The 27,405-nt window shown below is 50.2% G+C and overlaps 12 protein-coding genes across 12 annotated transcripts; 5 read left to right on the top strand and 7 right to left on the bottom strand.

Annotated features, from left to right (window-relative positions):
• Positions 1-1,969: 1,969 nt before the first annotated feature.
• On the top strand, positions 1,970-2,878 carry YALI1_C20396g (uncharacterized protein; the record flags this gene model as incomplete). Its single annotated transcript, XM_501837.3, has 1 exon — positions 1,970-2,878. One exon carries the CDS (start codon positions 1,970-1,972, stop codon positions 2,876-2,878), a length of 909 nt encoding a protein of 302 aa, XP_501837.3.
• Positions 2,879-3,026: 148 nt separating this feature from the next.
• YALI1_C20417g (uncharacterized protein) lies at positions 3,027-4,058 on the bottom strand (the record flags this gene model as incomplete). Its single annotated transcript, XM_501838.4, has 1 exon — positions 3,027-4,058. The coding sequence occupies one exon, from the start codon at positions 4,056-4,058 to the stop codon at positions 3,027-3,029; it is 1,032 nt and encodes a 343-aa protein (XP_501838.4).
• Positions 4,059-5,217: 1,159 nt separating this feature from the next.
• On the top strand, positions 5,218-5,892 carry YALI1_C20429g (uncharacterized protein; the record flags this gene model as incomplete). The annotated part of the gene is made up of 1 exon (XM_501839.3): positions 5,218-5,892. One exon carries the CDS (start codon positions 5,218-5,220, stop codon positions 5,890-5,892), a length of 675 nt encoding a protein of 224 aa, XP_501839.3.
• A 211-nt stretch (positions 5,893-6,103) lies between these two features.
• YALI1_C20452g (uncharacterized protein) lies at positions 6,104-7,531 on the bottom strand (the record flags this gene model as incomplete). The annotated part of the gene is made up of 1 exon (XM_501840.2): positions 6,104-7,531. One exon carries the CDS (start codon positions 7,529-7,531, stop codon positions 6,104-6,106), a length of 1,428 nt encoding a protein of 475 aa, XP_501840.1.
• Positions 7,532-8,295: 764 nt separating this feature from the next.
• Positions 8,296-8,854, bottom strand: YALI1_C20463g (uncharacterized protein; the record flags this gene model as incomplete). The annotated part of the gene is made up of 2 exons (XM_068282398.1): positions 8,296-8,648; positions 8,695-8,854. The coding sequence occupies 2 exons, from the start codon at positions 8,852-8,854 to the stop codon at positions 8,296-8,298; spliced, it is 513 nt and encodes a 170-aa protein (XP_068138499.1).
• A 2,287-nt stretch (positions 8,855-11,141) lies between these two features.
• Positions 11,142-13,613, top strand: YALI1_C20488g (uncharacterized protein; the record flags this gene model as incomplete). The annotated part of the gene is made up of 1 exon (XM_501841.3): positions 11,142-13,613. The coding sequence occupies one exon, from the start codon at positions 11,142-11,144 to the stop codon at positions 13,611-13,613; it is 2,472 nt and encodes an 823-aa protein (XP_501841.3).
• Positions 13,614-16,673: 3,060 nt separating this feature from the next.
• Positions 16,674-17,396, bottom strand: YALI1_C20550g (uncharacterized protein; the record flags this gene model as incomplete). Its single annotated transcript, XM_068282399.1, has 1 exon — positions 16,674-17,396. The coding sequence occupies one exon, from the start codon at positions 17,394-17,396 to the stop codon at positions 16,674-16,676; it is 723 nt and encodes a 240-aa protein (XP_068138500.1).
• A 27-nt stretch (positions 17,397-17,423) lies between these two features.
• YALI1_C20554g (uncharacterized protein) lies at positions 17,424-17,918 on the bottom strand (the record flags this gene model as incomplete). Its single annotated transcript, XM_068282400.1, has 2 exons — positions 17,424-17,746; positions 17,804-17,918. The coding sequence occupies 2 exons, from the start codon at positions 17,916-17,918 to the stop codon at positions 17,424-17,426; spliced, it is 438 nt and encodes a 145-aa protein (XP_068138501.1).
• Positions 17,919-18,251: 333 nt separating this feature from the next.
• YALI1_C20559g (uncharacterized protein) lies at positions 18,252-20,639 on the top strand (the record flags this gene model as incomplete). The annotated part of the gene is made up of 2 exons (XM_068282401.1): positions 18,252-18,389; positions 18,915-20,639. 2 exons carry the CDS (start codon positions 18,252-18,254, stop codon positions 20,637-20,639), a joined length of 1,863 nt encoding a protein of 620 aa, XP_068138502.1.
• A 611-nt stretch (positions 20,640-21,250) lies between these two features.
• Positions 21,251-21,950, bottom strand: YALI1_C20592g (uncharacterized protein; the record flags this gene model as incomplete). Its single annotated transcript, XM_068282402.1, has 2 exons — positions 21,251-21,547; positions 21,948-21,950. The coding sequence occupies 2 exons, from the start codon at positions 21,948-21,950 to the stop codon at positions 21,251-21,253; spliced, it is 300 nt and encodes a 99-aa protein (XP_068138503.1).
• Positions 21,951-22,098: 148 nt separating this feature from the next.
• YALI1_C20597g (uncharacterized protein) lies at positions 22,099-24,039 on the top strand (the record flags this gene model as incomplete). The annotated part of the gene is made up of 1 exon (XM_501844.3): positions 22,099-24,039. One exon carries the CDS (start codon positions 22,099-22,101, stop codon positions 24,037-24,039), a length of 1,941 nt encoding a protein of 646 aa, XP_501844.3.
• A 585-nt stretch (positions 24,040-24,624) lies between these two features.
• Positions 24,625-26,934, bottom strand: YALI1_C20646g (uncharacterized protein; the record flags this gene model as incomplete). Its single annotated transcript, XM_501845.3, has 1 exon — positions 24,625-26,934. One exon carries the CDS (start codon positions 26,932-26,934, stop codon positions 24,625-24,627), a length of 2,310 nt encoding a protein of 769 aa, XP_501845.3.
• Positions 26,935-27,405: the final 471 nt, after the last annotated feature.

Raw genomic sequence — 27,405 nt, forward strand, 5'->3', positions numbered from 1 at the left:
GGGGGAGCATTCCCGGGCCCAAAGTCCCCAATAGCTATCTTCACCAATTAAATGAGCATCCGAAGAACAACATTCAGTCATACCATCTCCTTGATGTCCACACTAGCCGAAAAAACAGGGTAATCTCGACACCATTGTTTGGTGCCCTAGTCATACTACCTACTGTTAGAGATCTGAGACCTATGATCATAGAAGGTGGTCGAGTGAGTGAGCTGATTGATAGCACCCGGTCTGGAATGATGTTGAGTAATATCCAACATGGGTGGTTTCATGTCCATACCATCCAGAGACAGTCATGATTCCAAAGCACACTGTACAATCCATAATAGACACTGCATTGTGCTAAAAACACCAGTAGTTGCCGTCAAATGCACACTTGTTCATTCCGCTCCAGTACCCCGAGCTTTGCCTATTCCTCCATCGACAAGAGCACTTTGTTTGTTGTTTTTTGTTGTTTTTTGACGGAAACAGATGCAACTCTGGAAGAAGACAAATTCATGACCAACCCACCAAGTGTTGCGAAAATGGACTTCGAGACTTCGATGCCATCTCTTTTCACACCCAATTGTGTTACTAAAACCGACATGGTGTGTTAGCAGCCTTTTCTCGACTATTTCTAGTGTCCGCCGTATATACCCCTGAGCACCAAACAGTATATACAGCCCAACCCTCAACCCCTAAAATTGTACGGTTGGAGCTACAAGTAGTAGATAGGTGGGGATAGAGGAGACAGTTCCGTCGATTGATCAAGTGGAATTCCTCCAACTCGGCTCGGGTCCTACTAACCTGGATGGACAAGCTGAGGTCGGTGTTCCTGCCTCCTTGACGAAACTGTTCTTGAGAGAGACTCGACTTGGAAACCTGAAGAGTGCGATTAACGGAGTTTATCAACGAGCGGCTATCTCCGGTCTCGTTCGTGTTCAAGCCAGTGTCTGTTGGAAAGGTCGTCTGACCATTCTGGTCTCGAGGAGTGGTGTGCCAGGTGGTAGCAGCCCAAGACAATGAATGTTTGTCACCGTAGGCGCCTGTACGGGGAATCTCAAACAGATGATGACCGTTGTTACTAGTGAATCACGGTTTCAGTATCCTTGTTACTGATTCATCGTTGCAGAAACATCGTTACTGAATCGTTGAACGTCGTTACTTGTGGATAACAATATCGACGGCTTTGGATGCCACCAAGTAACTGTCAATTCCAAATAGGACATTCACATAGTGAACGCTTCACACCATCGTGAGTTGTCAGTACTGTATGTACTTAGATAACGGACAGTGTGTAGGAGATATCTGTCTGATTCTGAATCTCTTCTGGAGAACACACTAAGCCTGGGTGTACTGCTATCGGAACCAAAGGGTTCCCTGAAGTCGGTTGCAAGAGGTTACATCAACTAAATATCAATGCTCATACGGTTTTTAATAGCGTCACCTCGGTTTGGTGAACAGACGTTTAGACAGGAACCCTACAGTAGAACTTTTTTGTTGGAACCCCATTCAATGTATGTACCATACACCAAAGGGACATCGAAAAATGTTCCACAAGACTCATATGGATTGAAAAGTACAGTTGAGAGAAAAAAAACAGTGTCTTTCATTTACTCACGTGACTTTTCGCTTTTTAATAAACATAATTGGCCTCATCAGAATCGAACCAGCAGAGTGTGAGACAGTGTACCATAGGAAAATACATAATTAAAATAAAAATAAATAATAAATAAATAAATAAGCACTATAATTTTTATTCTATTCTTGTATGTTACACAAACACAAAACTCGAAGTATATAGTTAACCGCAAGTCCAAAAACTTTTACTTAGTGTCATCATCATCTTTTTATCTTTTATTTGTCTTCGTTCCGTCAATCTACAAGTAGGTCTCGCCTTTGACCTTGCTTAGGGTTTCTGTGGCCAGAAACCTAAGTTACAGTGTACTCACGCCTTGCTCTCATCATCAAAACACCTGTTCGTCAATTCATGTTGAAAAGCGGTCTGTCGAAAATGGTCAACAACATCAAGGTCGGCTTTGTGCCCGAGCACTTTTCCACTCCCCTTTTCTTCGCCCAGACCCACGGGTACTACGCCCAGAACGGCATTTCGGTGGATCTCAAGCCCTTCCCGTCGGGGTCCGGTCATATGATCCAGTCGCTTGAGTCTGGCGAAATCGACTATGCAATCGGCCTCACCGAGGCTTTTGTTGCGGGAATCGGTAAGGGCATGACCCACTACAAGGTTGTAGGTACCTACGTCGACACTCCTCTGTGCTGGGCCATTTCCAGCGGATCTGATCGAGCGGACATCACCTCGGAAGACCAGCTGGAGGGCAAGACTCTGGGTATCAGCCGAATTGGATCCGGATCCTACGTCATGCCCTTCGTGCTGGCCCACAACAAAGGCTGGAACAAGGAGTTCAACTGGGAGATTCTCACCAACTTCAAGAACCTGCGAGACTCCGTCAACCACACCGGCGAGGTCAACAAAAGCGACGCCTTCATGTGGGAGGTCTTTACCCAGAAGAAGTACTACGACTCTGGCGAAATCAAGAAGATTGGCCAAATCTACACCCCCTGGCCCTCTTGGGTGATTGTCGAAAAGACTGGTCTGCCCAAGAGCGAGGAGACCACCCCTGCTCTACTCAAGTCAATCAACCAGGGTATCGACTACTTCAACAAACACCAGGAAGAGGCTGTTGAACACATCTACACCACTCTCGACTACTCCAAGGAGGATGCTACCGCGTGGTTGGACACTGTCAAGTTTGCCGACGATGTCGCCAAGATTGATATGAAGAAGGTGATTACTAACACTGTCGATATGCTTAAGGAGGCCAAGATGCTCGACAAGGAGGCTGATGATAAGGTCTATGTGAAGGAGTATGACATTTAAAGGCAGCGAGTTGTCACACGGTCCGTCGCGCTACCAAGTATATAAACTAAACCAAATTTACATTTGTTATGAGCAGAATGAACAACACGCTGACTAAAAATAGCTATTTCAAAGTGTCATCAGAACCTGGATATGATCTCTTTAGTCTTCAGCTCCTGGGAGACGCGGGAGGGGTGGTCTTGTTGAGATCAAGTTCACCAAATGCTCTAATCAGTGACTGGGGGAAGGTGTTGGTGGCCGGGGTACTTTTCATTGAAAGATGACACGGACTGTCAGCTGGCTTTTGTTTCTTATGATGCTTTAGACACTTTTTGTGTTTCTTTTTGAATGAGTCACGTTCCTTCTTCAGCTCATCAACTTGGACTGATAGTTCTTCATTCGACGCCGCCCAACTAGCTCTGTCGGCTGCCCATTTGGACCTTTCATCACTATGAAACGCCTGAAGGAGTTGGGTTTCGTTTTCCCACAGAGAAGCGTATGATTTCTTCCATCTGGCTCGATCCTCACGGTGATTGTCGACGAGATTTTGTCGGTCTTGTTCCCACTGAACTTGAGCAGTATCAAACTTGGTTCGTATTTCGGAGAGAGCCGTCTCAAGTTGCTCCTTCTCTCTTTCCCACTCGGCCTTGTGATCTTCGAGATACACCTCTAGGTATTCTGTCCATTCATCGAGCTCTTCTGCGTCTGTCTCAGCATGTTCCTTACGTTCTTTCAACATGGACTTCACTTCCAGTCTCAACAACTTCTCTAGTGCCTTGTGCTCGCCAATGATGTGGTTTCTCGTGGTCAATTTGGTAGATAGAGTGGCCACAAGCTCTTTTTGATGTTGCAGTTGGTCTGTCAAATCAGAAATTCGAGTCTTCCACTGTCCCGTGAAGTTCATGGTGGTGGGGTCCTCGGATTTGTGCTCAAACACTTGACCCCGAGGACACTTGAGGGTCTGTCGCTCTACGTCGACTAGTCGCCGATCTATGACGGCCATTCGCTGTTTGGCATCTGCTGTCCATTGCACGAAATCGCACAATGTCGACTCCTTTGACCTGATCGTGCTCTTCAACATCTCGATGAGTCGCAACTTTTCCAGCCACAGTCCTTCTAATCTGGAAAGACACTCTGTTCTTTTCAGATCGTCATCCAAGGAAAGCAACAATTCAGCAATGATGACTTTGTGCCTCTCCATATTGTTCCTGTCGTTAGCATGGATCCAACACTAACAAGTCTCGGTATGGTATCGTACTCACATTCGCTCTGTCAATGAAGAGATTTCAATCCTGAATGTGACATTTATATAATAACAAGCAACAAGAAACAGCCCCAGACTGATATACTGACTACCCCTGGCTAAGGAGTAGATGGAGAATGTTCAAGTGGCATTCTGGACGAGTCACTTTGGGAAACCCGTAGCAAAAATGGATCTGGCAATCGTGCCAATGAACAATGGAGATAAATCAGATTCCCAGCATTCACACTCGTCTACTCACTATTCCTCCATTCAACATCCGCTCGATTGAACCAGCCCCAAAAACAAAATGCACTGGGGGGGATCAAACAGGACCATGATTGGTACCAAAATGATGCCCGGTAGCTGCTGAATACAGCGGTCTTGTTTGTTTTTCTGTTAGAACGGCGCTTCGTCCCCTTGTCGTCGTTTAATGTGTGTATCGGGCTGTCACAATTTACTCACGAAAAAACAAAAAACAAAAAAAAGAAAAAAAAAGAAAAAAAAAAGAAAAAAAAAATGGTCCGTCGGTTTCAAATTAACAATAAGCTTATCGTGAGGCCGATTGTGCATTTAGCGAAACTCTAAAAAACTATACATAAAAAAAAACCTGTTTTTTTCTCACTGTTTTCGCGACACCGACAGGTATCCTAAACCAGCCCAGTAGAAATCAACTAGAGGGTATCCATGGCATCTTCGTATCAATTCTGGTCTCTTCCTCTCTCAAATTTCCTACTACTGACAACTTCCGTTCACCCACTCACATATGCCCCATATGAGGCAGGACCAAAATCATCCACATCAATATCAGTGGAGCAAAGCAGGCGAGAAGGAGCAAAACACGGGTATAATTGTCATATACGACTGGGTCGTGTGGTTCTACATTTCCCTATTTCTGCATCCGCTCTCTCCTGCTCCTCGGCCACACGACCAAGAGTATTTATATGAACAGTCGGAGCCAGCGTGAGACAGTCGACACTGGAATACAGAATATTCCAACCCCCCACCCTCCTTCATTCACGTGATTAATCGAAATCTCACGTGATTAATTGGATCTCACGCGATTGCTTGGATATCACGCGATTGATTGGATATCACGCGATTGATTGGATCTCACGTCATGAACGTCCCATCCAAAGGCATGTTTACCACGGCACCTTCCTCTGATGATTATAGCTGCTGCGACTACCTCAACGACGACAGTAAAGACAGCGCGACGGAGATACCGACACCTGAGAGCCTTGATAGTCACGTGGTCTCCGACATGGCGACTTCTTCAGGACACATGAGCGACATTGACTTTGATCTTTCGAAATTCAGTTATCTTTTGGAGGTAATGGAGTGCGAGTCGTCTTCGGGTCACGTGGCCTACTCCAATGGCCGGCTTTCTTCTTCTCCGATTACTGAAGACTTTTCCAAGTGGCTCGATTTCTCAGTGTGCAGTGATTCGGCGTCCGACTCGCTCGTCAAAGTCACGGTACCAAAGCCTGAGCCACAGCAGCGGCATCTCAAGCTAGAGAAGAACCTGAATCCGATGATTTCCGATGATTCCATCATTAGTCCAATGTCGGCATTCTTTTCAGATGTCAAGAGTGAGATGGAAGAGAAAGGAATGACAGCAAATGTGGTTCTAGGAAGGAAGTTTTGCAACTTCGAAGACAGTGACTTCGCACGCTACAACCGAGGCCAGGAGATCCCCAATCCCCATTACATGCCCTACTCCCCCTCTCAATGGAATTTCATCAGTTCTGAGTTTCAGAAACTATGGCATGAGCTGGAGGATTGTGTCAAATGAAGACTACATCGCTAAAAGGAAATATGGATTTAGTACAGATATAATATCGACATCTACGTGATTTTCAATCGCCAAAGTTCGTATATATATACACACGCCCATCATCTTGGCTTTCTTCGGACATCTTGCTTCTTCGGACACCCATCTTGGCTTCCTCGCACCATCCTTGACTTCTTCGGACACCATCTAGCTTTTCTCGGACACTCTTCATTTAAAAAGTGCACACTGGCAGATAAAAGTCCTCCACGACCCAGTACCGTCGCTTAATTCCATCCCAAACATGACCATCGGCTCCAGTCACGTCCTTGTTCACCTTGATCACTTGGTACTCGACATTGAGCCCATACTCCTGTAAATCGACCTCAACCACGTTCTTGTAGACATCATAACAGACCTGTCGATCGGCTCCAAGTCCGTTGAAGAAAGAGAAGACGCCGGTGGGGGCCAGCAGACCAACAACGTGGTCGAAGAAATCCACCAGATCGCTGTAGTTTTCCGAAAATGTGTCGTAGTACATTCCGTCAAAGTACACTCCCTGGCTGAGCAGCCCTGGGAGAGTATCTTGCCATCGTCCCACAAGAACAGTCACACCAGGCTTGTCCATCCAACCGTCCTTCTCCATCTTCTCAAGAACATCAGGATGAGCTTCACAGATGTAATGCTTGGATGGCTTCTTAGACTGCAGGTAAGTGTCGATGATTCCAAGTCCAAAACCCACATTCAGGACTACAGGACCGTCAGACTCCTTATCTGCTCGCGACACCAGCAGATCCGCACTCTTTTGCATAATCTCGTCCTCCCAATCCATCATTACTCCGTCGTTCTGAGTAGTAATCAGAGTCTTGTTGTCATCTGTGTATGTGAGTTTATCCTTGAGATAATCCATCTGAGAACCAGCTAGATCAACCTCATTCTGTGCTGCTGACTCATTGTTCTTCTCGTCCTCCTTGTCTCCAACCAGCTCGGGAACCTCTTCAACAGTCTCCCCATCAACAACCACCTCCAGACCAGCTTCCTTGGCCTGCTTGATGGCATCGGCAATTGCCTGCTGGATGTCTCCAGTCTCCTCGCCATCACGTGACTCATCCTCTTCATCGTCGTCGACGTCCATTTCCTCGTCGTCATCGTCGCTGAGGAACTCCACGTTTTCAGACTTGTTGATTCGGCGCAGAAAGACCTCAGATCGGGTTCCTGCAGACACAATCTCGTTGTACACGCTCGCCAGAACCGAGTCTCGAGCCTCCGCCTTGCTTCTGTCCCACGCGACACATCCTGGAGTCTGTCCCTGTTCGTCTAGCAGCATCCATCCGGCTCCCCATTGGAACAGTTCCCGCATCATTTCGAGAGCCACCTCAAGCTCCTCCGCCGTGGCATCGCTGGGGAAAGATGAGCAGATGACATGCAAAGGTGTGGTTCCATCGATAGTGATATCGCCCTGGATGATCTCCTTCTTCTTGGTGGCCTCTTCCTCGTCGGTGAACAGACCCAAATCCGAGGTGGTGATGGTGGCAGGAATGTTCTTGCGCATCACTTGGCGGACTGTCTCGAGATGAGAGTCCTTTGCAATGGGCCGCTCGGTGAAGGAACATGCTTCAAACAGGCTCTTTCCCAGCTTGGTTTCTTCTTCTGTGAATGACATGTAGACAGTTGAAATGTAGTACTAATGGTAGATGGATTCTCTTCTCTCCCGCAGTCTCGATACCGTTGTGTCTTCTTCTTCTTCTTCTTCTTCTTCTGATATCGCTGTAACCGCCGTGTAACTGTGTCGTGGAAAACGAGACCAAAACAACAACAAAAAAGACGTAGAGTCGTATCAAATTAGACTAATGCAGCTTGTGGTGACAATTGTTGGAGTGGCGAAAACCAGGGCGGGTTGGTGCAACAACAGATCCAAGCAGCTTGATGAAATCAACGTCCTATCACTCCGACAAACGTCTTGTCTTTAAGCTGGAAAAAAAAAAATCTACAGCAATTTTCCGACGCATGCACGAGCTTAATCATCTTTTTGCGTGCAAAAAAAGCTAGGTGTCGCTGACATACGGGCCCAAAAAAGGGTAATGTTGGTCAGATTTGGTACTTTGGCAAGCTGCAATCGAATTAGCCGCCAAATTCCATTACCTTTTGGGTTTTCCCCGTCCGTTTTGGGCCGTTATAGACCCCCACCTGATGACGTAGATTTTTTGGACCATCCCGGAGATAAGCGGCTGAGTACATTCAGGGGGGATATCCCGATGTGGAGATGGCGGACTCGACGATTGTAGCAGATGAAACATTTTGAAATATGCCATAAATCGAGATAAATGAGATTCAATTGTTCTTCAGGGCTTCCGTATTTATGGACATTTTATCCAAATTGTGGCAGATCAACCTATGATTCCACCTGGACGCCGTCCATATCCGCGGTTATTTCGGAGAATCACGTCCAACTCGAGAAATATCCATCGCAGCCGAAAACCAGAAACTCCATTGGAATCTGACGCGCATTTCCAAGCCATTGGGCCGCCCGGTCAGTCCATTACAGCCCTGGAGCGCCCAAAAAAGTACTTCTGACACCCTCGTTTTAACTCCGAGGCGTACATAACAGAACGGGACCTCTTCCAGTTTAGCAGCAACCGCTCGACTTATGCGATACGATACGATACACAGCAGTCCGAGAAGAGGCGTCATCCATCTCCATAGTCCGGTCGGAGACTTGTGTCTGGGTCCCAAATGGCTGTAGCGCGCTCTCCATACCAAAAGTCCTCCCCCACAATGGTCTCCACCCTCCTACTCACCTCACAAAGTTCCATATCAATACGACACGCAATAAGACATCTTTTATTACCTTCCTCTTGGGGATGACGTGGTTGTCTCTTTTACTCGTACTGTACGAGTCTCGTATCGTATCGCACTGAAGGAACCTCTCGCGCTGACTTTTCTTCTTTTGCTGACTCTGGTTGCCATCAATGTCGAGACACATCATTGCACCCAAACTCAGTCGGAGCGACTCCCGACAGACATCACGTGAATATCAGTTGTTTGCAACTTGTCGGGGAGCCTGGAGGGCGAGACACGGGGAGATGATCCCACGGTGTTGTGATCTGTTTGTTTTCAGGGGTTTTTTGTTTTTTGTTTTTGACAACTTTTTTTTTTCCACTGTATTTCTTTTTTCCAACTAAATTGTGCCATTTTGTTGGGACGCCAACCCTAACTTACTTACCTACGTAGCCTCCCCGCAACCTGTCGCCTTGATTATTGGTGCACGAAAGACGTAACGGTGAAACCGCCCCCGACCACGCATTTCGAGCGGGTTTTCCGTGTAAAACCGCTTAGTCAGCGTCCAACGTCAACTTGAGCACGTCCACTTGTGCACATGTTTTGAAAACTGCGCGATTTTTTTAATTTTGTAGTTTTTGTTTGTCTGTATGCTTATGTCATCATGACACGGATAGCCCAAATACACTCCACCAACCCCTGATCTAGATGCATGTTGAATGCATAATTAATGCTAGTTTTGAAACGATCTGCGGTTCACTAAAACAGGTCTCGATTTCTCCATGTATTCCTCCCCATTTTTTCTCATTATCCACACAAGGATCCATGTCACATCCTTGTCAGTCCATTGGTAGTAATTTGGTGCTCGTACCAGTTCTGGGCGTCTTTCAATCGTGGTATTTCTACCATCAACCAAGTCCCGAATCTTGCTCCCAATCATCAAGTGGCAAATAGGGAAGAAAATAGGAAGAAAATATGGAAAAATAGGGAAAAATAGAGGAAAATAGGGGAAAATAGGGAAAATAGGGAAAATAGGGAAAATAGGGGTGACTTTTTTGAGTCTCGTTTAAGCCACATTAGTATCACGTAGTACAGTACGTACAGTAGCGTACACGGTGTTGCTGTCTTGTTGAGTCACGTGATCCTGACTATACTCGACTCTCTCTCTCTCTCTCTCTATCCACCAATCTTCTTGAAAAACATGTATTGTGTTGAAACTCATGTACTCATGTGTTGTCGCCACCTGGTCCTGACCCTGTCTGTTGGCTCGCCTTTCTCTGTACAGTAATTCAAACACAAGTTGTTTTCGCACACTCGAGGCTATTTTTTTTTGGGTTGCCGACAGTGATATTAAAAGATGATGCGGGTGTCTCCCGGTCACGTGTTATGTATTAATGTGTGTCTGCGGTTGCACTGAATCTCCCAGCGTGCTTTAAACCTTAATTCACCCCATTATATGCCCCCATCTTTGCATCTTCCCTCGCCTCCACCTGTACTTACTGTACTCGAACTTTATGTGGCAGGGTCACACAAACACCTTGTTTCCTGTACATACATACACACACGACAACATAGACCGACCCTTTTTCAGCTTTCTTTGGGTGTTTTTTTTTTTCCTTCCAGCGGCGCATCTTCGAGATATTCTGCGACTTTCCCCCCGACCACGTGTCCATTTCCTCGTTTCTGAAAGACCGCCTCCCCTTGAGTGACGACGCTACTCGACTGGTCTCAGCAAACACCCCCACGGCATCACCGACCTCTCCAGTGCGACACAAATACTAGTAGAAGCTGTGTGCCTTTGTGTTTTGCTAGTTGTGCATTTCAAGTGAGTATTTCACGACTCGGTGTGTGTGGGATGGCGGGCAAGCGTGCTGTCATGGTGCTGGCGTCTTATGCTGAGTGCGTTTGGTGCACAGTGTGGAGTCCGAGCCTGTGTGAGGCGGGAGTTTGTTTGCGGCGTGATCGAGCTGGAGTGAACAACCATCCCAAGTGAAACCAGACTCGAGCACACAGTGATGGTGATGGCGTCGACACAAACAACCCTCTTGAAACAGCCCCCAAGAAAAACCAGGTTTCGATGGTAGTTGACATCAACTTGCCACTTACTTGTACGCCACTGTGCACATTCCTCACATGGATCATATGGGACCTGCGTCTCGTATTTGCATGAAGCCCTGAACCATGGCGCCAACGCGACCTGTGCCTCTCCATATTGCTCTTCGTCTTCAAATCTAACCTAGTCCGCCTATTTACAAAAAACGACAAAAAGCGACACAATCCTGTCGAAAAAAAAAGAGTGAGTACAGATGGTGCAACGGCTCGCCGCAGTGGTGGAGGACGATTCTCGATCTTCTAAATGTGCCTGTTTTTTCTGCTACTATTGAATGATCTTGGCGAGATCACTCGCAGAACCTGTGTTGTGACCCCCGACGATTGCTAGGACTGTGGCATTGCTCCTAGGTCGTCGACGGTTTGCTACTGAGATATCAGCGGCAATGTTACGGCCTCGTTCAGAAGTGATCCCTCCAACATTCACATTTTTCCTGTCTGACACACGGTGGCGTACATGTCCCCTGTCTGGTCAGAACATTTGCACCTCGACCATTCTCGATCCCTTACTAACCCAGCTTTACTCCGATATCTCATATCACACCTCACACAACATGTACTCGGATGATGTGGCAAGTGTCACCAGCAGTGACAATGAGCAGGTAGAAAACGACTCCATCCGACGAGCCCTGCGGCGCTCGGCTCTTCTTCGATCAGCATCCAGTCGTCACGGTAGTTCAGCCGTGAACCGGTCGGGAGCCTCCTCTCCTACCTCTTCGTCATCCAACTCCATCCAGTCCGCCGAAACGGACTCAGACATTGACATGGACGAAGTCGCTGAAGCAGATGGCGTGGAACCCGACAAGGATGCCCCCGTCCACCAGCTGCCGTCAGAGCTTCTGACAGTTATCTTCACCATGCTACCGGAGCGACGAGATGTACACAGCTGTCTGCTTGTGTCGAAAACGTGGTTCATGTCGTGCGTGGACCTGGTTTGGTTCCGACCTCATCTCCCCAAGGACCTCACTCGTCTGCAGCAGCTGTTACGCACTTTGAAGCAGCCCGTGAGCTCGCAGACAGTGCCCTACTCGACCTACATTCGGCGGCTGAACCTCACCAACCTTACGGGCGAAATGACCGACGAGCTGCTGAGCGGTGTCGCCGTATGTACTCGACTGGAGCGACTCACACTGGCTAACTGCACGGCATTATCCGACGCTAGTCTGGTGCCTGTGCTGCAGCAAAACTCGGGGCTGCAGTCTGTGGACGTGACCAACGTCAGCCATATTACTGATGCCACCATCAAGGCGCTGCTTCCCTCCAAGCGGCGGCTGCAGGGTTTGTATGCCACAGGGTGTGCCAACATCACCAACGCTGCCATTGTGGCGCTAGCTACGGAGTGTCGACTGCTCAAACGCATTAAGGTCAACTCGTGTCCCAACGTGGAGGACGAGGCTGCCATGGCGCTTGTGGACAACTGTCCTCAACTGGTGGAACTTGATCTACACGAAAACAGCGCGCTGTCAGGTTCTGTGGCGACTGAGGCCTTACGTAAGCTTCCTAACCTGCGGGAGCTTCGTGTGGGTCAAGTGACTGGTGTAAATGACGCTTGTTTCCTGGGCTTCCCTGCTCGTCCACAATTTGATCGGTTGCGTATCATCGACTTGACAGCATGCAACGCCATCACCGATGCTGCGGTCGATCGATTGGTTACTTGCGCCCCCAAACTGAGACATGTGGTGTTGGCCAAATGCACACGCGTGACTGACCGCAGCATACGATCCTTGCTGCGCCTGGGCAAGTCGCTGCACTACCTGCATCTGGGCCACTGCGCATCCATCACCGATGCTGGTATTGCGCAGCTGGTGCGTGCCTGTCAGCGTATCCAATACATTGATGTGGCCAACTGCAGCCAGTTGACGGATGCGGCCGTCGAAGACCTGGCCTCACTGACTAAACTGCGACGTATTGGACTAGTCAAGTGCGTCAATATCACGGATGCGGCCATCTACGCGCTTGCTAGCAGGTCTGGCTTTGAGGCTTCACTGGAGCGTGTGCATTTGTCGTACTGCGCCGGCATTAGCATCCCAGCCGTTCTGCGGCTTGTCAACGTGTGTCCGCGACTATCACACTTGTCTCTGACGGGCGTTACAGCTTTTCTGCGTTCCGACTTCCGACAGTTTTGCCGAGAGCCTCCGCCAGAGTTCACTCAGCACCACCAGGCGCTGTTCTGCGTCTTTTCAGGCGATGGGGTGAAGCGGCTGAGAACGCATCTCAATCAGCTCGCGGAGGCCGATATGGGCTACCTGCTTGGAGGAGGGGGCTTTGCTGGAGGGCTTGGTCCTGGGATAGGTGGAGGCCTCGGGGGTGGGGTTGGCACCGCGACACTGGAGGAGCTGATTGCTGCTCAGCGACGGGTGCGGCACATTGTGAACGAGGTGTTCCCTGACGGCCGCCCGCATGGGGGTCTGGATGGACTGGGGATGGATGGCATAGACCCGCTCGCTCAGTTGGAACATGTCCATCACATTGAGCGAGTCATGGCGCGATTGGAGATGGAGCGTCAAGAGGGACTGGAGCAGCGACATCAGCAGGAGCAGCGTCAGCTGCGGGAGGGATTTCGACAGGCCGACCAGCGACAGCTTCGGGAAGGCTTTGGACAGCCTGAGATCCAGCAACCTGGCCCTCCTACTGCGCTGCCGGTTCTGCCTGAGGGTGGAGTTCCTGTTGTAGCCCAACCTGTAGCAGGTATTCCTCCTGCGGCTGCGCGAGGTTTAGAGCGTCAGACTCAGCAGTATAATGAGGCGCTGCAGCAACTGCAGATGCTGGAGGGTCGACCTGAGGTCGATCAACAGTTGGTTGCGGAGCTGCGCCGACAGGTGGAGCAGCATGGACGAGAAATGGGACAAGGAGAGTAATCCCAAGTAGAGTAGAAAGGTATAGGTTTAATTTATTAGCTGCATGGGATGTGATTGACGTCGGTCTTGCCTGGACAAGAGCAGCACTGTTTGAGGAGTGGAAAAGATCTTTTCGGAGCTACATGGCCCTCACTTCAGTGTCTTCAGTTGGACGTCCGACTTGACTATACATTGATGGGATGTCTCGGTTACTTGTACAACGAGATTGATTCGTGACTATCTGGATCTGAGTCGCTGCATTCAATGAGTTGGTTTGGTTCTGGTTATACAGTCCATGTCTTGTGCAAAGTTCTGAATCCATGTTTTATTCTGTTGATCATCCAACATTGGTTATGCGTCGAAAATGGATCCCACATATCAGTGGTCCAGGTGAAGATGGCCGAGGAAGGGAGACTTCTTCAGGTACAAGTCGTTATAGAAACAAAGATGATTCTCTCACATCTATTGGTCGACTTGCCATTCAGTTATATATACTTGTACCAGGACACGGCACAATTCTGGGCTGTGGGCTGCGGAGAGACCAAGTTGAAGATATTAGTGTGCAGAGAGTTGTAGGACCAATATGAAAGTGAGTGAAGAAAAATGGATATAGGATCGCCGTATATATGCATGGGTCACGTGACCGCACCATGTGCCCTCTTCCACCGCTACAATATCTTGTATATCATCATTGTGCGTGCACCTCGGCTGTTGCGATGGAGCCCCCATTTCCGATTAATCCGGAGTGAAACAAGGGTTTCAAACAAGGGTCAAGCGGCATCCGAAAACAACCCGTGCGAGACATGTGTCTCGGGAGATTCACAAAGAGGCTGGCTGGTTTCACCTTTGTCGCTATGAGGTTCTTCCTGTGGCGCGGTCTCACATTCTGTTATGATTAGTTATCTCCGGGTGGGGCTTTGTAGGGGGGTATCTTCGAGTAGTGAATAAGCAGGTATATTACGGCCTTGAACTGGATTGTAGCGGCATTTTCAGTGCATTGTTATTGGTACTTCATCGACTGAGAAAGCAGTCGGCATTAGATCTCTTCTTTGATGAGGAGATCGTCCAACTGTGAGCTTGGTTTGCGAGGTGAGAATGTGGGGAGCCATATGACTCGACATTGTGTATATAACGAGGCCAAATGGAACATCGACACACTGTGTCCGTCTACGAGTGGCGTATTATTCATCATTTACACCCCATCAACCGTTGTTGGGTGTATGATCAATAATACGCCTTGGGCAGTCTGGGTTGGACATGATATCTATTACTTTTCCCCTCAGACCTGGACCTGGCATCTGTTCTATCACCGCATGAACAAGGAATAAGGGCCGCGTGGATGGATAGATGAGTCTCTGCTTGTTGTTGTTCGGTTTCCGGCGATTCTGCGGCCCAGTTATCAATAATACGAGCATGGGGGGCTGGTGCTAAAATCTGTTAGTTGTGTTCCAGTTTTAATGAAAAAGTTGAAAAGTCGGCATTGAGTCCGCTCAAATGGGGAAAAATACAAGGAAAATAAACCCGAGACACAATGCAACAGTCTGTAGAGTCTTGGATATTATTAATCCCCAAGATTCTGGTCTCCAGGGTCTTGATATCGTTATTGATCCAGGCACCTTCATCTCGCTACTTTATCCCAATGCAATCTGAGACAGGTGCAGGGGTATATTTGATGGGTATCATCACCTTGCATCATTAAATCGGACGGTATTTTTTTGATTTTTTTTTCTTAATTTTTTTTTTCTTAATTTTTTTTTTCTTGATTTTTTTTTTTGGTGTGGTTGCTCATAGATGGTTGCTCACAGAGGGTTGCTCACAGCTGGTTGATTCTAACCGGATCTTGTGGCATTTATTTCTGTGGCAAAATGGCAGAAATGAAAAGGGTTTGTTGCAACACTCACTGTTTTGCTATTTTACGGGTACTGTACGGGACTTTACAAATTTTCGTGCTTTTTCTCCATACACGTGACTTCATGCGGGGTAGAACTCTATTTTTAAATCTCTTTGTTCCAGCCCCCCCAACGGGTTCCCCTCATCCATGTGATAAATGTCAGGACCAGAGAAATGCGCCATGCACCGACCAGAAAACGCCCTGTTTTCGCTAGACGAGCGTGCGCAGCCCATGAGAGCTTTACAAGCGGGGCGCTGCTCGGTTCTGACAGACACAAACGAAGTTTTTCGCTACCCTTCCCTTTCCATTTTGGTCCACTTTTAAGGTTTATATCAAAATGGGGGAAATAGACTCCATGCACTATGCACCTTCCCCACATCAGAATCCACTTTAGAGAACACATGAGTGCGAGCTGGACAAGAAGAAGACTTGACTTGTTGTTATACGGCTATTGACGAGACTCCATAAGGCTACAAGTACTAATTTCTGTACATTTAAATTCGCCTTGCTTTTTTTTCCTTCTTTTTTTTCTTTTTCCTTTTTTGCTATTCTAAAACCTGCATCTGCAAAGGGTGTCAACTCTACAAGTAGCTGAACCACGTCAACGCTAGCTGACACCTGTGGATCCGGGAGGCGTGACGGGAACGAGAGTACCACAGCACGCGCTGTCAGCTCCCACAATTGTGACAGAATTTTCCGGGCTTTTGGACCCTCTTATCTACCCCCAACTTGTCTCATATCTGCTAAAATCCTCGTACTGTGCTTGTCTCACCTACCCCACATGGAATGATCAGCAGTGTGGGGTGCAGGGTGCAGGATGGCGGTCGAGGGGAGGTGCAGGACGCATGGGTGCGTATAGGGAGAATAGCTGCGAATGGTGTGCAGAGGCGAGGAGTCGTGCGTGTGACCAATCAAGTGTGGAAATACGGGGCTATGTATGTATGTGGTAGGTACGTGTGCAGGAGTTGTATGACCCGAATTCTAATTTAGGCTTCCGACCCAAAGTGGACAAAGTTAAATTTCGTTTGCCCCCACGGAAAAATAGCACGGAAGATTACTGCCATCTGGGGTAATCATTTACTGTGAGATACACTATCGGCTATTGCTAGGACCCATTCTAAACACCACCACCTGGACCCAGTTCAACAAGATTCAAACAACTTTTTTCCCGAGCGTCTTAACCATTCTCTCTACCAAACCAGCAAAGCCGTTTTATTTGCAACAAGCGACTTTCTCCCACACACACACACACACACACACACACACACGCACACGCACACGCAAACGCACACTTTTTTCTTCCCTCTTGCAACATACGCCTCGTGTATTCGCCTGCAACAACACAACCAACCATGAGCACCCCTTCGCCTCCTCCTCTGCTGTCCTCCAGCTCGGGCGACTCCTCCAACGCCTCTCTTGCGACCATGAACCAGAACATGAATAGAGTGAGCATCCAGAGCCTGTGCAATGACGGGGCCAGTATCAAGAGCGTCAGCAGTGGCAACAGCAACAGAAGAGGCTCCATCCAGGACATTCTCAATGACGAGCCCATGGGCAACAGCAACGGCTTCAGCCCTGCCGCTACTCACAACAACACCACCCTCGTAGGCACCCCTAATGGCGCCACCGCCAGATACAGTCAGAACGACTACTTTGCGGCAGAAACGCTGGGGAACCTCAAGGCAACCTCCGCACACGTGACCCATGGCGCTGGGCACGTGACCTCGCCGCCTCCCCGGGCATCCAACCCGTTCGAGGTGCCCATTCAGATTCAGCCCGGGTACCAGCCCTAGAAGGGTCTTTACAGTGACGTGAGTATGATAACAGAAGGAAACGACGACCGGTGAGGAAAGTGATGGTATTTGTGGTGGGAGCCATTTGTCATTGGCGGTTGGCGGTTGGTCATTGGTCATTGGTCATTGGTGATTAGCGATTGGTGATTAGCGATTGGTGATTAGCGATTGGTGATTGGTGATTGGTATGGTCTGATTACTGAATGGACTTGAGACACGAAGCAGATGGACCATGATAAACCATGATACAGCTCTTGACTTACTTGATTTGAACGTGTACTTGAGAAACAGTTTTATTGTTTTCGAGCTATTCAACTGCTTGGTCTGAGTCTGTTTGGTGTGTGAGCTCACACCGTTTGGTATGTTTGGTATCACTATGTCAATGCTTCTGCCAATGTCATGTAGTCTCCAGAATGAGGCACTTGTTTTCCTTCTCTGTCGTTTGTGGCACCTCCTTATGTGTCTCGGTTCTTGTGGCACGTTTTTTTTTTCGTTCTATCTCGGTTCCCCTCGTCATCTCATGATACTCACCGTTGTCAGGCTGGCAGCTCGCACTTGCACCATGTTTCGGTCTTTTCTTTCCCGGCTACGTTCCCTGCCCACACATATATCTGTTTCTACGTGCATGTGATTCCCCCACATGTGCCTGTGATATCTATGTACCGTGGCTAGGATTATGCCTGTGATTGTGTCATGATAACCATTCTGCGCAGTGTGATTGACGATCAGGGTCTTGGTGGGTACAAACTAGCTTTTTGGGTTTCTTTTTTTCGCTCCAAAATGTGAGCGTGAAAATGCACGTGAGCTAAAAGAGTCCCAACACCCACCAACTGCGCTGGCTCGACTGTTGAGCATGTTGAGTGAGAGGAGAGGAGAAACAAGGCGCGGAAAAAAGGGACGAGAAAAGAACCATAGGGCCAAAGACAAAAAACCACAGACACATGTCACATGCCCGGATTATGCCCCGATCAGTGCATGCGGAAGACCGACCCGGCGATAGAAGGAGAAGAAATACGAGGTGCAGAAGTGTCATCCTCCGCCGTGATTGCATTTTGCGTGGTAATAACCACGAGCCACGCACTTTGTCCACGCACATGTCTATGGTGTAATTGTGTGGGTGACATTTGGCTGATTGAGGGTTTTGAGGGTATAATGGGAATGGGACCTTGCGTGAATTTGCTGAATTTGACAGGCACGTGTGGCGCCGTTTCATGGCGGGGCTTTCTACAGCCATTTTCCCGCCATTTGTGGCACTCGCAGCCCCCATGCCTCCCGCTCGATTTTTAATCACCAACCCTCCGTTACAATCACATCGCCGATCTTGTGTCTCAAGAGTAGCGCCTCTCCACCTCAACTATCACATGAGAATGACGTCTGATTTTTCGACTTTTGAGTTCGACAGGTGCATAAGGCGAGGATAGTGAGCAAGTGCAGGGGTGTGTGTGTTCCAGTGAGCCTTGAACCGGGCGAACGGGGGCGCTCATCCACTCAGGGCGCCCCACGGCCCCGGCTCCCCTCCCACGGCAAGTCTCACGGACCCTGCCTACCACCACGCCAGCCGGCTTGGGCCTTCCTAAACCACAGTTGCACTTGTCCCACAGTTGCAACCACTTTTTTCCAACTTCCATACTAACCCAGACCTTTCCTCCCAACGCACCCAACCCAAACCTAAACTCTAAGTTGCACAAAACACATGAACGTGATACTGCAAACTTCCCCTCTGATAAAGGCGCTGTGTCCATATCATCTCAGCACAACCACATCTCCAACACCAACACGACTTTTGCCACCTCGGGAGCCCAGAGCCAGTACCACCGGCTCTCCAACAACACCAAGACCTTCACTCGAGACTCCCCCTACCATTCGCGAACCCCTTCAGTGGATGACGACGGAATAAGACAAGCATCGTTTCTCAACCGAGTCTACCAGTCCTCCAAGTCCTACAGTCCCCGATTCCGCTACGGAGCAGAGATAGTCGAACGGTGGGCAAGTTCTGAAAACACCAACGCAGCAACACCTTCGGCGTCAACCACAAACAGCAACAACAGCAACCACAGCAACACGCCTGTTTCAACCACACCCTCAAGCACAACCATGCCCAAGGCTCTGTCTTCAAAGTCGCTGGACGCCGCCAGCATCCACATGGCATCGAACGGTGCGCCTCCACTGATACAAAAGTCGTCGTTGCACGACTTTGAGCGCCTTAAATCGGGAATTGACGACATTCAAAACTCAGACACCAACGGTACCCAGTACAGTGTCGATGTCGGCTCCCAGGGCCTGCGCATGCGTATCCAGACCCAAGGGTACGCCCCCAGCGGCAACAGCAACAGAGGCAGCCCCGTGCCACCGTCACCGGCGCTGTCCACGTCGACCTCCTCGGGCTCCACTTCTGCTGCAGCCTCCAGATCCACCTCGTCTCCTGTGCCACAACAACCTCAGACAGCTGCCACAGCTGCAGGAGGACCTCGACCCGGACAACCTCGGTCGGCATGGCAGGAGGTGCTGATCAGCGCCACGTCGCTGGCATCATTGTCGCAGGACTCGCGAAAGCGACTGCGATACTGTCTGCATCTCCTTAAGCTCGCCAACGCCCATCTGGCTTCCACCGTCACAAAGCTGCAAGGCGCCATTGCCGAGGAGACTGCATACAGTCTCGCGCAGTCCATTGCCGCCAACCATGTGCCTCACAACGAGCGACAGGCGTACCTGCATCAGCCTCCCTCCGCTGAGCCTGCTCTCTCCATCACCGCTCTCAAGGCCGATGTCGTGTCCACGATCCGCAAGATCATCAAGGTTGTCAGCCAGTACGCCGGCAACAGTCTACCCGAGCCGGCTTGGTCGCACATCCGGACATACATTCTTGGCCTGCCCTCTCGGTGGGCCTCTACCACCGCTTCCACTAACATCACCCCAACCCGGTCTCCTGCCGGTTCCCAGTCTCCTGTGGGCTCTCCTAAGGAGTGTGTCACACCTGACCACCAGGGTCCTCCTCTTCCCACAAACACAGTGTCGTCTCCAGTGCCCGAGGGCCCTTCTGACGAGCAGTTGTCGCGGCATCGAATCGAGGTTGAGGCTGGAGGCAAGGTGTTGATTCTTGCCAACGAGGCTCTCGATATGCTGGGCAACATCATCAGTATTGTGGATGGCACCCTGGAGCGTGCCGAGGGTTGGTGCGAGGGCATCAACCGGGTCAAGCAGAGAGTTGGGCTCGGTGAAACCGCTCCTGGCGCAGCTGGGGAACCTGGAGCCTCCACCGAGGCTTCTGCTGAGGCTTCTGCTGAGGCTTCTGCCAGTGCCGCCGCTGCGTACTCTGCTGTTGATACCTCCACGGACCAGGACGTTGAGATGGGAGATGCCTAAGGCTGGCATGACACGACAAGGGACACAGATGAAATGCATGATGGATGATGACACAACACACACAGCATGAAGCATGGCATGATGGAGAACGACATACAGCACAACACAACAGAGAGAGGATAGCATAGGCACAACATATTTCATGTACTCACCACACACAGAACAAGCGACACTGACACATACACACACACACACACACACGCACACACAGCAGCAGCAGCAGCAGCGGCAGCAGCAGTACAGCATTATGCAACCCCTCACAGATGATGCAACACTTAAATGGTTACACACATGGCATATTTAATCACCTCTCTTGTGGGTGCTCCAGAAGATGGCTTTTGGCGTCGGATGACGGCACTGGTTTTCATTTTCCTCGATTACATGTCTGTCTCGGGCGTTGTTTGTCCCCTCGGCACTTTTTCGGCCTCGGCTACCCGGTCCTCGGGAAAGTGTGTCAAGGTTCACAACGGTAAAAAAAGTCAAAGGTGGTGGCGTTTTGGGAGGTTCGGTTTGAAGAGCGGAGCTACTGTGGGCAGCAGCGTTAAACTTGGTGACAAGACAACGGCTGGACGCTGACGTTTACCATTAATTGGCGCTGCTGCCGTGGGTGGCTACTGGATTTGGTCTTTTGCACGAAGACTTATGCGTTGCTGCTTGCGAGTGTGTCTCTGTCTTGGGGTGGTTTGCCACGTGACGGGCCGGTGTGACGCCGAGCAGAATTCGTGTTTCTTGCCCCTTTTATTTCCGACATGTTCCGGCTGCTGCTTCTCCAGCATGTTACCCCACAACCGACGGGTAAAATTTCTGGACGCGCACAAACCTTTTTTGGCTTGCGGTCCAGGGGAAAGGAACCGACAGATGTCTACCACCACCATCAACAAGAGCACACCACCAGTACCAGGAGTACACTGTTACCGCCATTAGCAAGTAGAGTTTATTTATATAATGCAAAGATTATGATGGGTTTTGGGCCGTGGTGTTGGTGTTGGTGTCTGTAGAAGTTTGTGGTCGTGGATTTTGCAGTCGACGCGGCGATTTGGTTCTCCAGGTTCCCGCAGCGAGACCTTGCCCCGGCTTGTAGCTATTATAGACGCTGTTTTTTAGGCGACGAAGTTGTGGAGATTCTTGTCTTCTCGTGTAGACTAGAGTTTGCTGATTGGGGTGAATCACCTTGCGTCTGATTGGCCACAGCGAAGCGAGAGGGGGTGGTTTGGGGGTCTTTTAAAGACGGATATTGGACAGTTTTGGTGGATAAATGGGGGTATTTGGGGCTGGTGAGTCCGTTGCCGGCCTCTATTTATGTCCTACCATCTCCCACAGGCCCTGACAGACCTACCGTCAGGACACACCCGACCAACAACCGAACGGGTAACCTTATTTGGGAGGCACGGGAAAGATACATATATATAGATTGGGGTGGTTGTCTTGATCTTCACACTACCACTACTACACATACACCATGATTCGATCCAGCCGGCTTTTGCGAGTGAAGCCCCAGCGGGCCGTTCGGGGTGTGCAGCGAGTTTCGCGAGCGATCCCCTCGGGAGTGACCCACATTCCGCGAGCCACCGTGACTGCTCATGTGTCCAACTTCTCCACCTTTCGAGTGGTTCGACAGCAGCAGTTTTCCGAGGACGAGCTCGACGTGCTGAATTCCGAGCGAGAAAAGGACTTTGTTGACGTGGCCATTGTGGGAGGAGGCCCTGCTGGTCTGTCTGCGGCCATCAAGATCAAGCAGCTTGATAATGAGCACGGCAATGGCGATCTGCGAGTCATTGTGCTTGAAAAGGCCCCCGATATGGGCTCGCACATTCTGTCTGGAGCTGTTCTCGAGCCCCGAGCTCTGGATGAGCTGATCCCCGAGTGGAGAGACGATCCTCCTGAGCCCATGACTCTTGTTACCGAAGAGACCATGCGTTTCTTCACCAAAAAGTGGGCCATTCCCATCCCCGAGCCTCCCCAGATGCACAACAAGGGAAAGAACTACATTGTATCACTTAACCAGGTGACCAAATGGCTGGCCGAGAAGGCCGAGGAGGTTGGAGTCGAGGTCTACCCCGGATTTTCTGTTTCCGAGCTGGTTTACCGAGACGGAAACGTGGTTGGTGTGGCTACTAACGACATGGGCCGAGCCAAGGACGGAAAGCCCCTTGATAGCTTTGAGCGAGGCATGGAGTTCTACGCCCGAACCACGCTGCTGGCCGAGGGCTGCCACGGATCGCTGAGTAAGCAGGCAATCTCCAAGTACGATCTGCGAAAGGATTCCGAGCCCCAGACCTACGGTATTGGAATCAAGGAGGTGTGGGAGGTCCCTGACGAGGTGTTCAAGTCCGGATACGTGGCCCACGGTCTGGGATGGCCTCTTGATACAGAAACTTATGGAGGAGGCTTCATGTACCACTTTGGAGACAACCTGGTGGCCGTCGGTCTTGTCACTGGCCTCGACTACAAGAACCCTTACATTTCGCCATTCAAGGAGTTTCAGCGAATGAAGCATCACCCCTTCTTCGCCAAGGTTCTGTCGGAGGGAACCTGTATTCAGTACGGTGCCCGAGCTCTTAACGAGGGAGGTCTGCAGTCCATCCCCAAGCTTTCTTTCCCCGGAGGCGCACTTATCGGCTGTTCTGCTGGCTTCCTCAACGTGCCTAAAATTAAGGGTACTCATACTGCCATGAAGTCTGGTATGCTTGCTGCTGAGACCATTTGGGAGCAGTTCCAGGCCGAGAACGAGGCTGGAACCCCTCTGGTGGTGTCTGAGGCTGAGGACCTTGAGCCCGAGCTGTTCAAGACTATCGATCTCGCCAACTACGAGCAGAAGTTCAAGGATTCGTGGATCTACGACGAGCTTCACGAGGTCCGAAACGTGCGACCCTCTTTCCACAACCCTCTCAAGAACTGGGGAGGTCTGCTGTACTCCGGTATTGACACCTTCCTGCTGCGGGGACGAGTTCCCTGGACTCTCAAGCATGCCACCACCGACTCTGCTGCCACCGAGCCTGCTTCCAAGCACAAGGAGATTGATTACCCCAAGCCCGACGGAAAGCTGTCTTTTGATCTGCTTACTTCCGTGTCACGAACCGGAACTAACCACGACGAAGACGAACCTGTCCATCTGAAGCTCACTTCTGACCCTGCTGACGCTCCCTTCAAGATCAACACTGAGGCTGATCTGGCCAAGCATACCGCCGACAACTGGGAGAAGTACAAGGGTGTCGAGGCCCGGTTCTGCCCCGCCGGTGTCTACGAGTACATTGAGGATGACGCTGGTGACGGCGTTCGATTCCAGATCAACTCGCAGAACTGTATCCATTGCAAGACCTGCGATATCAAGGTGCCTGGCCAGAACATCAACTGGACTGTTCCTCAGGGTGGAGATGGTCCCAAGTACTCCATGACTTAAGCACATTCCACTTTTGTCTGTAACTGAGTGCTCCAATGCACAATCGCATGTGATCCTGCCCCATCACCTGGGGAGTCCCATGAAGCGCACTCATGAGAGAGTGACTCGTGAGACAACCAATTAGTCCCACAACCCCAAATGTTGTATTTACTTACATGTGTTTTGCACATCCGCGTCTTAGACGTTAATATCATTTTTTTTACATCCACCGTGCTGTAGTCTTTGGATCTTACTGTATCATGTTATCGCGCTGACAACAACAGTGACCCTTCATCATCTGGTTCCGTGTTCAGAACACAGCTTGTAGGTGTCCAGTCACACAAGTACGAGTTACTGGTATCGACGTTGATAATTGGGGCGAGTGCCTGAGATCTTGTTCAATACACACGGTACTCGCACTCCCGGTCACATAACATAAATAACTTGATTATATCGTTTTTGCAGAGATCTGCGTCGTTTCAAAGCAGTCGAACACCGCCGTTTGTAGTAGTGAGTGTACAGCCTGAGCTGGTTGCGGAGCAGTTTCTTGCTGAACATGATCGCTCTTGATACATGTCCGTACCACGTTGTTCAAGATGCGTGCTCTTATGCGACCCAAATATTCAACTGCTCCAAATTTTTCTGTTCCAAAGCCATGGCGATATCCTCATCCGAATGGATGGTCACCATGTCTCCGTCTTCGTCCTGGTACTTGATTCGCAGAGGGGCAGGTACCACCTTTCCACACAGTCGCACCTTTCGCTCCACCCGCTCAATCAGCTGATCGTAGGTGACCTTGGCAGGCACAATGAGCGTGAATACGTCCTGGAAATACTGTACGCGTACCTTAATGTTTGAGGGACGCATGGAGCCATCATCAAAGCCAGGAGTAGAAGCAGATCTAGCCCGGCTCATGCCTCCTCCATTACTGCTCGCAATGGACACCGAGCTGTGATTCATGCCGTTAGCCCCGTGCATGCCGTTGATAGAGGTGGTGGAGTGCTGTCGGGGGCCCAGCTTGGGCACTGGGCCTGAAAGAGACCGATTTCCAAGCGTCAGTCGGTCCAGGTCCTCAGACAGATGCGAGCTCTGCTGGGAGTTTCGGCTGCTGATTGGAGACTCCACAAGAGGTGAAAAGTGAGACTCATACGAGTCCTGGTTGTACCAGTCGTGCAGCTGTTTGATGGTAGCATCCCATTGTCGCAGTTGCTCTTCGTGTCGGAACCGCATGGTCATAGAGCCATAGCCGTCTCCTTTGTACGTAAGCGTCAAAGAGTATCCGTTTTCTGTACTAGATATCATGTTGGTCACGTTGGCGATGTAGATTCGGCCCTTGAGAGAAAGAACTGTCTTTTGTGGCTTCTTTGAGGGCAAACTCATTGTCTTACCCTTTTTATCACGTGTCTCTTTGCAACACAGGATGATGGCCTCGAACAAATACACCAGGTACTCATATTCACCGGACTCCTTTGCAATCGTAAGGTGGTCCATGTAGAGCAGGTCTCCAAAATCTTCAAGGTTGTAGCTCTTCCAGCTATCTATTCGCTCGCACAGGTCTTGAATGATAGCCACGTTCTCCACCCTTCGCTGTGTCTCGTTGACACTGTTGGTAACCCGCTTGATGGCCTCCAAACCGTCTAGCAGCTCTGACGCGTAAGGATGGTCGCTGCTGCTCACTTTTACCAGCTCTCGTAGCAGTAATGGGTACTTGCAGATTCGTTGAATGGGCTTGATGAGGAAGGCCTGGAGCTCGTAGGTAGGCTCGATGATGTGGGCGAGGGCGGTGAGTTTGGGGGCCTCCTGAACAGCCAGATCGGAGGACGCCTTTTGGTTCAGCGCGTAGGGCTCGTAGATGTGAAAGCCAGCCTCCATGTTGAGGAAAAGTGCGCCAAAGCGCTGCTCTTCGACCGGCAGAGAGCACACATGTTCAATACCGACCAGTACTCTTCTCTGGAAGTCGACCAGTGCAGATACGTTCAGAAACATGAGATGTATAGTGTCTGGGTTTAGGATTTCAGCTTCCAGGAGACGGTTTTGGTAGTCGTGCAGTATTTCGAGATCCTGGACGTACTTTCGCTCTGTCTGTAGCAGCTCTTGAACCACGTTGTATCGCGCGTCTCGGGTGGCGGGTGCGGTTATGGGTGCAGTTTTCGGAGGCAGCAGGTGTCTGGCCTCCAGCGTCTCCACCACCATGCTGACCGTACGCATCACTTTGATAAGATCGCCCGTGTTTTCGGAAAAGAGGTTGGAGATGGTGAAGAGCTCGTCGTCCGAGTAGCCCAGCTCGGCCTTGCAGCCCTGCACAAAGTCGTAGACCGACCGTTTGCATGTTCGCACGTCGATGGACGCGCGGTTAGCGGCGGCGTGGGGGTCCACTGTGAGTGGAGTTCGAGGTTGCAGCATGTTGAACAAGATGCACAGGGGGGCTCCTAGTCGGAACAAAGACCAGAGCTGGGTAACGGGGTCCAGGGGGATGGAGGGGGGTAGGTGGGTGATGGGCACGATGGACGACATTTCCGAGTCTTCCAGGAAGGGCCGCACTTGCTCAATGTCGTGGAACCGGTCCCGCATGGTCTTGCACATATTGTAGAGCGACTTTTCCGAGTCGGCCTGTCTGTTCATGACGAGGTTTGCCACCGGCATGGGAGCCACCGAGGTGGGGGCTGTTGACTGCACCGACGACATGGACATGGTGGGCGTCATGGATCGCAAACGCGGCGTGGAGGGGTATGTGGAGTTCTGTGTGGACGGCGACAAGGTGGACAGAGACGGGGTGGATTGCGACGAGCTTTTGCGTTGCTGGGGGGTCTTCGTGTATGGCGACGACGGTAGCAGGTTGTTGATCTCCTGGTGCAGCATCTGCTGGTGAGCCAGGTTGTCATTTGGCGGAGACAGTCTTCGAGAGGATCCGTTCATGGTGACCGACGGGAGCAAGGGGGGACCGTGGTAGTGGACGGTGCGTGGTTTTGAAATGGATGTGCGTGGGAGGGTGCGAGGCGTGTGGTCACGTGGGCGGGCGATGCGACTAGTCCCGTGGCGATGATGGAAGCGTGCCTGCTTTTGTGTCGTGTGTGTGCTGTGTCGTTCAAACTCACGTCGTCACGTCCTCTCAGGTAGTGTCAACAAGTGCGGTGGGCCTTTACAATAGCAAGACACCGAACCTTATGGGGATACGAGTGAGGGGGGGGGAGAGGACTGGGGGGTTGGTAATAAGTGGCCCGATAAAACAACCTGAGATAGAGAGTTTAGTGGCGGACCCTGAGCCCTAAACCAAACCACAAGACAACCACCACCCCCTTATATATAATATATATTTATATATAATATATACTTCGATAAATTAACAAGCGGAACACAGTTCGCACAGGAACCCGACTTTTGCGGCCG

This window comes from Yarrowia lipolytica, chromosome 1C (genome assembly GCF_001761485.1).
Source record: "Yarrowia lipolytica chromosome 1C, complete sequence".
Lineage (NCBI taxonomy): Eukaryota > Fungi > Ascomycota > Dipodascomycetes > Dipodascales > Yarrowia > Yarrowia lipolytica.